This window comes from Simochromis diagramma, unplaced genomic scaffold (assembly GCF_900408965.1).
Source record: "Simochromis diagramma unplaced genomic scaffold, fSimDia1.1 OVJJ01000361.1, whole genome shotgun sequence".
Classification (NCBI taxonomy): domain Eukaryota; kingdom Metazoa; phylum Chordata; class Actinopteri; order Cichliformes; family Cichlidae; genus Simochromis; species Simochromis diagramma.
In genome coordinates, this window is record NW_024386860.1 from 518,975 (window position 1) to 529,161 (window position 10,187).

Consider the following 10,187-nt stretch of genomic DNA (forward strand, 5'->3'; position numbering starts at 1 on the left):
TTTGTTTACTTGCACTGCTGTAACTGGAGCCTCGTCGTCTCGTCTCTCTATATACTTGACTGTATGTAGCGGAGATGACAATAAAGTTTACTTTGACTTCAGCAGCGCGCAGGCGCACCGAGGGCTCTCGCGCTCACTTTTCGCGTATAGAATTTCAAAAAAACATCGGTGCAAATTATAAGTCTGTCTCATAATGTCTCGTGTTTTCGTGTTTGTTGGTTTGTTTTTATTTTGTTTTATTTTTTGAGTTGGTTATTAGATGCTGCTCCAGCCAGCCACAGAATCCCCCGCCGCCCCGCCCTCTCCTCCCTGTGCCGCAAGCAGCAGGCGCACCTCGCAAACGGAGGGCGCCCTTACTCCCAGCAAATGGGCGATAGAAAACCGATCGGTGCCTATGACATACCCAATATGCGCTGGCTGATGTCGGGGCAGCATGAGTACAAGCAATTTATTATTATTATTATTTTTTTGCCCGTGAATCCACCCCCCACCACGATGCTGCCCCGGGCAACCGCCCGTGTCGCCCGTATCAAAAACCGCTACTGTGTGTGAGTAAAGGGCTGGAGTGTGAGAAAAAGTAGAATAGAAAGGATGTATAGAATTTGCACGTTTTTTGGTTATCCATTTTTAAAAGCTAAACTTCACTTATCACGTCAACATTTACCTATAGCAACCACCTACTAATGGGCTAACATGACATATTTATAGTGTTTATGCACCACTGATGCCCTTTAAAAAGCATAATATCGTTTTAACTTCATTTCACATACGGGATTAAAAAAAAAGATCCTCTGTAAGGATTACGTAGATATTACCATCACTTTTTTTCACCTGGTAACTTAATATATATTAAGTTATATATAAAGGAGGTCACATAGGCCTATAGGCCTATGTGACCTCCGGCACATTTCCAAACTTTCTGTCGCGTTAGTCATTTTTAGATTTTTAGCCTTTTTAGGATTATTTGAACTAAGCCTTGGGTCACATAACCTTAGTACTCTGTCCTTTCTATATAAGACAGTAGCTGAGTCCACTCTACCCTACTCTGCAGAAGGCTGAGACAGCATGATTAGGCTTAGTCCAGCTTACCTAGCTAATGCTTTCTGTTTGAGTGTGTTTTGCTCGTCAGTGTTCCTTTTTATTTCTTTAGAAACATTGCTTTAAAGGGAAATGCTTTGAATCTGGCTGCCACAGAGCGACTCAGAGAATAGCTCACTCTGGAAGTAAGCACTGGATTAATTTACTCTGCGAGTCATCCAGAAATACCTCGGAATTTTATTGCCAGTCACGATGGTGCTAGCAAGAATAATAGTGTTAACTCTATTATTGCATGTTTAAAAGTTCAAACCCTGTTGAAAATCTGGTCTTTTGTTCTAGTATTTACAATCAATGGGAAGACTTTGCACTCGATCACAATTCTCTGCTGCAAGTGTTTTTTGCTTTTGGATTTCTTTGATGTGATCTAGTGGAAGAAAAGACTATAATCTGAAGAGGACATGCTGTCCTGGCTCCAAGTTAACATAAATTAGTAGGGTAGCCATGGGACCTCCCACAACCACCCAGGATGAGATGAGGGGACGGCGAACATCTATGCCCTGTCAACCGAAATCTGTCATGGTTGTCCATTCCACACCTTCGGGGGACGAGGTTAGGTGCAAGAGTTATTCAATAAATGTAAGACAGTGAGTTTTGTTTTCCAAACTTTTTTCCCCCCAAATGTCTTTGTAAAGTCAAACCTGAGAGTTTTGTGATAAAAAAAAATCTTACAAGTTGGGCACACACAGTCTTTTCCAGTCTGCCCTTGTGTGATAATATTATGAATGTGACATTTTTCCGAGCACTTACTCCCAGAACAAAATAGTCTTTGACCAATCAACCGTATTCTTATTTTGACTAAGTCCTGATGTGGCCTTTCCAATGATGTCTCATGTGTTTGGGTGGTCTCTTTTAGCCCCAGTGAGGCAGGGAATCACAAAAGTTAGTTAAACTGAAAGTTTTTTCTCAGTTCTCAGGAGACCATATTTACATTATCCCTGTACTTGTGGGCTGTATTACGAAGTACTGATTTAATAGGGTGATTCATATTTTGATTTCCAAAAAAAAGGACACTTGGCCCAGTCATGAAGAACTTTAATAATACTGTTTGCTTAAAGAAAACAATGCCTTCTCTGTGCGGTTAATGAATGGTGAAATAAAAAATGTCATGTAAGCTTTTAGTCAACAAAAGTCACTAAAAGCTAAGTCAACAAGTTCAAAAAAATGTTTGCTCCCCCAAGATTTACCATGTAGTTGCTTTTCCTCCTGTGTTTTTCCCACCATTCAGCCATGACCTATTTTAGCCTCAGTGAAGCTGGAGTCTATCCCAGTGAACTGAAATGACCTTCATGAATTTGCAAGCACACTAAAAATGCACTTTTCTTTCCCCTTCCAGCCAGATACAGACATGACGCTTCCTCTCCCAGATATCATGCCAGGGACTTTTTCTGACCTTACAACAGCAAGGCAACGCCACAAAAGCACAACAGACTTTCCTCACCAAAGCAACATTTCTTTGCTTCCCTCTTATACTCATTGTCTTATAGATAGAGAACAAGACCTCTTGCGTCGTTGCTCACTCAGGGAGACCAAGAGTCTTTCACGCTACCCTCGCCATGCCCTCAGCGTGCCTGAAATCGGCTGCATTAGTCCCCTTCATGTCATTACCCACAGTCCGCTCCACAGCACGCCGCTCTCACCGGCAAAAAGCAACATATCCAGCCCTGCTAGAGAGATGGAGAAGCTTGCAAAGGCCAGGAGTAAACTTCTAGAGAGTGAAAGTAACCAAACCCCTACCATCACTCCAGAAACAAGAGAACAACTTCGCTATGTCGCCAAAGATGGAAAGTGCCGAGTCAACCTTTGTCATATTTCAGAAAGGGGCCGTTTCCTGTCTGATATCTTTACTTCTTTTGTGGACCTCCAGTACAGATGGTTCTTATTTGTCTTCATGATGTGCTACATTGTCACCTGGTTTTTCTTTGCTGTGCTCTACTTCTTGAATGCTTTCTTTAGAGGTGACCTAGAAAAGGAGAAGCCACTCACCACCCCTGAAGAAAACCTCATAGACCGCGCACCCTGCTATTTGGGTGTAGATGATTTTATCTCTGCTCTTCTTTTCTCAGTGGAGACACAGCGCACCATTGGTTATGGATCACGCACAGTGTCTCCCAGCTGCCACGAAGGTGTGGTGCTGGTCATGACGCAATGCATTGTTGGGTCCATGATAGATGCTCTCATGGTAGGCTGCATGTTTGTTAAAATATCCCGACCCAAGAAGCGAGCGGAGACACTTCTTTTCAGTCGCACTTGTGTCATTGCTAACCGGGATGACCAGCTCTGCTTGATGTTCCGCCTGGGAGACCTCAGAGAAAGTCACATGGTGGACGCAAAGGTTCGTGCAAAGTTAATCAAGTCCCGGCAAACAGCAGAGGGAGAGTTCTTGCCTCTCGAGCAGACAGAGATTAACCTTGGTTATGAAACTGGCTCAGACCGACTTTTCCTGGTGGAGCCTCAAGTCATTCAGCACAATATTGACTGCGACAGTCCGCTGTGGGAGCTGGGTCCAGAGCAACTCAGAAGACAGCAGTTTGAGATCATTGTTATTTTAGAAGGAATTGTTGAGGCCACAGGTGAGTAATTGACATTCAAAAAGAAACTACTTGTACCTCCAAAAGTCTCATTTTAATATAAAACAACTGCAAAAAACTTTACTTTGACTTTGTTTTTGAGAATAAGATGGGTTTTTTTGCAAGAATGTCATAGGAGGTGAGAGAAAGCATGTTCAGTGAGAGGAAGCATGGGATTTCCACATAAAAGCTGTGCAAGTACAGAGAAATGATCAAAACTCCATCCAGAGCAACCCTCTCAATCTGAGGCTGCAGTGCTAACCATTTACCCCTGCACTACCAGTTAGTAGCCTCATTAATAATAGTTTTCAGGAATTAGGAAACTGGGATGCAGTATTCTCTCAGTCATTGATTTTTTCCCTCTCTTTTTTTGTGGACCAGACATTTAATGATTGCCAAAAAACCACACCTGAAAAAATCCCACCCACCACTTTTTCTGGAAGAGGGCTTGGTAAAATTCTGTAATACTTGAACTTGGCTATAACTAAGGTTTATGCTAATTATTTACAGCTGTTGACTACACCCAACCCCATGGTTCTCATGCAGTCATTACAGTTCAGTTTTACCCTGCTCTTTTGCTGTGTATTCACATACTGTGTGCACTCTTTGACACACAGAAACCTTGGATACCCCTGCGATTTTGCAGACACAGCTTAGAATGTTGCTGCAGAAACTTCAGGGGCCCAGGTGGGGGTTATTTGCGATAGTGTTCGTTTCCTCCTCCTCTGGAAGTTAAACACTTGCAGATGTTTCTTATTCTTTGTTTACCGTTTCTCCACAAAAATGTCCTTGGTGCTGGCTGCACAGTTGTTATTGAATGTGGATAATCAGGTCAAGTAGATAAATGTTGTAATGTTTAAAGAACTCTTCATTTGGGTCATGGTTTGCTGTGTATAAATAGTTAAGAGTTAGTAAGTATTAAGAAGGTTTATTTATAGGTTAAAAGGTTTTTTAAAAAGCAATTTCCACTGAAACAGCAACAACAAGCTTTCCCTTATTTAATTTCCAGCCTTCTGAGCTGTAAAAGCACACCGAGGTTGAGTGTCACAAAAGATAACAGACTTTGATGAAGCATCTGATGAGTAAACTGTGCAATTCCCTAAAACTATGATTGTTTATCAAGAGCAAGTCTGTCTGCCAAGTTCTAAATCTTGGAATATTTATATTTATGAGAAGGCCAACAAGTCATTCAGTTTCCTGGGTAAATGATGGGAAAACTGTCTTTCCACAATGCAGTCAGAATGTAAATATTTAACAGCTTATTTGGCATCTTTTTGGTATGGAAAGCAGGAAAACAAACCTTGCAGAAGGTTTTTTATAGAAAAAAAAATCACATATCTACATCTGAGTTTCCTTTCCCATGTAGTGCTCAAGCTCAACTGCATCATTCTGAAACTATTAGAGTGGTGACAATATCTGGTATTGTCACCACAGATGTTTTTTTAGGCTTTTTAAAAAACAAAAAACAAAAAAAGTTTTATTTCTGTTGGTTTTTTTGAAACCCTTTTTTTTCTTCTTAATTTTAGACTTTGTCCACCGTTGTGGAAAAAAGTGCAAAATAATACACCAAAAACCCAAACTTCTGATACTGCTTTTTTTTGACGTGGTTCCTAAAGATTCTAGATAGTTTTCTTGCAGCAAATTATGACCTTGTGGTTTGTTTCATACATTCTTCAGCAACTGTGAAAAATAAAGTGCACGCTCTTTTTATATGCTAGTCCATAATAAAAATCAATCAATTAAGACGAATAACAACAGACACATATCACATGGTATCATGCTGTGTCATTGTTTATTTAACAAAAACTGAAGCAAAATCTAGAAGCAGTGTGTGAAAAATTGAAGCTAGGACTGCAGGTACGTGTTTAAACACAGCTCTTGCAGAGCTCAAGCACAACATTTCAAACATGTTAAGGTCCAGACAAAATAAGTTGTATAGTGAAGGGCCACTGCAATACTGTGGGTTTTTTTTTTTCTATTCTGTTTCAGATTTGGCTGCTGGGCTTAACATCCTGATCCTCTTGCATTACCTAATATGGGTAAAGCTTTAGCTGTCAGACAGCTGGTACTATATTTTTCACCCACTACTTCTGCATTTTGGCTCATTTTTTGTCACATAAATAATGACACACTGCAATAAATCATCATATTTTCCTTTATTCTGGAAGGAATAGACCATTTTTCTTATTATAATGTGTCAAACCTTAGACTTGAAAGAAAGTGTGCTTTCTTTTTCACATGACTGTACAGTAGGTATTCAAACCTTTCAGTGATGCTATCTTTACAAGATAGCATCAAGTTCAAATAGAAACTGTTCTTCCGGCTAAAGTGTTTCCAATCTCAGTTTAAAAGAAAATATAATTTCTTATGGTGAAACTCTTTAGGAACAACAAACAAACTAAATAATTTGTACATAGATATTTCTAGTAAAATCAAAACCTTCCTTTTTTCCCCAATACTTTTGCTGTTGGAAATTGTTAATGTCAATGTCAAAATAAAGCTCAAGAATTAAAAAAAAATTATTGCAAAAAAATAAATAAATAAATCAGTATTGCTCATCTAAATTTGGCCAGTTGATACTTTTAATGACAAGTTCCTACTTTCTTATTTTGGTAAGTCCGAATGGATTCAAACACACCAGAGACATCTTGTGGCAAATGATGCGTACTTCAGTTTAAGACGGTGATTTCACTTCACTTCAAAACTAACAGGCACTTCCATGTCATTATTTTAAACACAGGGATGATGTGCCAAGCCAAAACATCCTATATTGAAACAGAGATTGAGTGGGGCGCTCGCTTTGAACCATGCATGACGCTGGAGAAGGGCTCATTCAGAGTGGACCTGCGTCGGTTCCACACCACCTACAAGGTACCACTACCTAACTGCAGTGCCAGCCAGGCACACCAGCTAATGGCTCTGGCTGACTGCAAAGTCCAAAACCACAGAACCAGCCAAAACTGGGAAAGCTGGGCAGAGGGAATGACCGAAGAAGACAAAGACAAGCAACCATCCCATGGAGGATTCACTATTGCTAATATTCAGGAGGAGAGAGCATCAGAAGGCAATGAAAGTGAAGAGGGTACCGAAAAAAGCACGCCATAAGACATTTTAACCTTTTTAAAGCTGAATTGGTCATAAACACTTTCTCAGTATGAAGCTTTTTTTCTTTTTTTTAAAAGATGATACCAGCATTTCACTGTAGAAGAAGGGCAGGTGTAAATATACATAATAAATATTTTGAATTGACTATTTGCTAAACTTTATCCCAAAGTATTTTTGGCACACAGGTCCAGCTTTAAACTATAGCAATACACATAGAATTTTACAGCATAAATGCTTGCAGATTTACTATTCTTAGTAAAGTTGAAGCACCAGCAGATTCTTGATTTTAATTGTTACCGAAATGTCTTTTTTCCTCATCTATGGCATGTCCAAAACAAACCTGCGTTTAATCTCATGCAACTAAATAAATAGCAGCACTGTATTTCAGCATTGCAATGTTGTGTTAATCACTCCCTGTGGTTTCGGAGGAAAGGGCAAGAGCAGACCAATGTTCCCTCTAATTTTTCATGTGTCTGAGCGAACACACAAACTCCCTGAGCGGTCCCTTGGACCACTGTGAGCAAAATTAGACGTGTGCACTGTGGACACGCCAGCATCGAATCCATCCAAGTTACATGGTTTATTAAAATTACAGCATTTACATTTTTTTTTTTTTTTTTTTTTTTTTTTTTAAATGACATCAGAAACAGCAGTATGCGACATTACGTGATGGCAGAGCTTCAGTTCATCCTTTGTCATTTTTTTTTTTTTTTTTTTTTTTTAATAAATAGGACAGGGGGAATGAATGAGAGAAAGAGGGGGAGAGAAAGAGAGAAAACCAAAGGGGAGAAGAGACGGTGAGAAGGGGGGGGAAGAGAGAGAAAAACAAACAAAAAAAAAACAAAACTCCTGGGTCACCTGTATGGAGAAAGAAAAAACAAACAAAAAACAAACAAACAGAGGAGACAGCAAACAACAAAGAGCAACATAATAATAGAGAAAACAAAGCACCATCACAATAAACTAGCTAGTCATAGATATCAATAGTTACTAAATAATAAACGATATTGTGCAGCACGCAAGATAGACAGCGCACAATGTGCTTTGAGGCAGCAGCCAAGAAAGCTGTAGTCCGCGTCTGTGAATACCCGTGTGTACACCTGTGTGCATACCTGTGTGGATCAGCATGCTTGCATTCCAAAGGTTTCTCCATGTAACGATCTGCTAGGGAGTGTGGGGGGGCCACAGCCCCGTCCTCCAGGGCATGAAGCAGGTATGGAGGAGATCAAGACTCCAGACATCCAGAGGCCCCCAGAACACAAGAGACCAAGGAAGACCAACAGAGGGGCAGCCGCGCCACTGTCCCAGTAAGAGCTGAGGAGAGTCCCAGATGAGGGCTCACTCAGCAGCCGCGGAGCAGAAGCCAGGGGGAGTTGCAGTGACGCGCCCGTGAGCTCCGCCGGCAGCCAGCTGTGCCTGAGTGACCGAGCCCCAGGCCGAGAGGCCGGGGGCACCCCACCTCCGGAGTGGCCCGAGCGAGCCCCAGGCTCCAGGCCCCGATAAGCGGCCGCCAAGGAGTGAGCCGGTGTGTACCCGGACGCCCACCCCCAGACACAAAGAACCACCAACGCACCGACACCTGAGGGAGTCTGCCACTGGCAGGGGAAGTGGTGGTGGGTGGAGATAGGCCTCCAAACCTTGGAGGGCCTGAGATGTCCCCAGAGAGGTGGCGTCTGATACCCAACCTGACATATAGACACAGACATACAGGCACACACAGACACAAACATCCATTCCCACCCTCATGCTCTCATATGCACTCACTCCACACTCAACCAACGTGGAGACAGACATAAAGAGACACTGTACACACAATCACACTCCCCAAGCGTACTCTACAAACCGGGTCTAGGTACCCTTGCCCCTGGAGGGGGGAATTGCACCCAGACCCAGGTGGTGTTACCCTTTTCCCTGGGGTGGGGAGAGGCAGACCACCCCGACTCCGCAGCAGCAGGGAGGCCCCACACCCCAGACCGCAGTCGGACGGCCAACTCCTCCTCCTAGCCCCCCCGCTCCAGCAGGCCGCAGAGAATGGGGGTGGGAGAAGACTCCAAACCTCCCTCCACCCGCTCATTGTAGTGTTGATGCATATGTGTTCTAAGGTGCAATTAAAACCCAGGAGGGCATGGAGCTACCTGCCAAGGAGCAGCAGGTAGGCGCATAGTCCCTCCTGCTAGCATTTACATTTATGTTAGACTACTTTTAATTAACTGCTTATGAAAATAAATAAAAAAATAAAAAAATCTTGTTCATGACCTGTGTAGTATGTTAACACTATTGGAAGTAAAAATAACTTGAACTCCAATTTTGAAAACACAACTTTCTTTTTTTAAAATTTTTTAATAAAGCTCTGACTTGTATTATGAGTCTGTGGTCTGGGAGAGAGTCCTGTAACTCTCTGTCTGCAAAATACAGTATATAATGAGCAATTCTGGGCAATTAATTATATAGTTACTTCATCAAAAAAGTAACTGAGTAATTCAAACAAAGTTTTTTGCAGCGGTGTACCTAAAAATGCAGCCAAGGCGTTTTTTAAATAAACATTTCAAACTATTTACAGAACAATCAAATTGACCCTGTGCACGAGAAAATGCTAACTTCCTGGTTTGAGACCGGATGTGGGGTTGTACATTTCCGGTAGCTTTACTTTGCGGTCAATCGCTACTGTGAAGATATACTCCAAAATCATGTCCAAAACTCGAAAACGGAAAGATCGCGTTAAGTTACAAAGAGCAGAAGGTGGGAACACTCACCACTGTTGTGTCATAAAAAAATCTAATGATCAATTTTGACGTTTAAAGAGTTTAGATCGATCAGTTGTTTACATCACTCAACACAAGCAGAACTGCATTACTGCATGCAGAAGACACCTCGTCCACATTCAGAAGCACATCTCTGTATAGTGACTGGTCTTATGATTTAAACAGGCAAATGTTCAGCATTCAAACTACAGGTGAAGAATAGTCAAACCAGATGTTTCCCGTTATGTCGATATCAGCTAGTCAAGTACACACCCACACAGCATGTTAACAAACCGTGAAAAAAAGCCACACAAAAAATTAATGACTGCTGGTAACGGTTTCTATACATTAGTATGTACGAAGCGTATGTTGTGACTTACCTTAAAAATTACAGCGGTCCCTCGCTATAACGCGGTTCACCTTTCACCTCGCTGTTTCGCAGATTTTTTAGTGCAAGTTTGCATGTTTTTTTTGTTTTTTTTACATCACATTGTGTCCTGCGTCCTGATCGCTGCAGACGATCTCCTCCGTGACGTCTCTCCTGTACAGTACAGAATCGCTGCATCGATCGCTAGCAGTGTGACTCTGAAGTGCAGTACTGTATGGCCACGATGTCCACGAAACGTTTTGCACCGTCAAAAAATAAAATTGGCTACTTGATTTCACCCATCGCTAG

At 41.7% G+C, this 10,187-nt stretch overlaps 1 protein-coding gene across 1 annotated transcript; it reads left to right on the plus strand.

Moving 5' to 3' along the window:
- Nucleotides 1-1,033: 1,033 nt before the first annotated feature.
- LOC120732131 (G protein-activated inward rectifier potassium channel 3-like) lies at nucleotides 1,034-7,160 on the plus strand. Its single transcript, XM_040029489.1, has 3 exons — nucleotides 1,034-1,674; nucleotides 2,432-3,668; nucleotides 6,406-7,160. Exons 1-3 carry the CDS (start codon nucleotides 1,540-1,542, stop codon nucleotides 6,768-6,770), a joined length of 1,737 nt encoding a protein of 578 aa, XP_039885423.1. The 5' UTR covers nucleotides 1,034-1,539; the 3' UTR covers nucleotides 6,771-7,160.
- The last annotated feature ends 3,027 nt before the right edge of the window (nucleotides 7,161-10,187 follow it).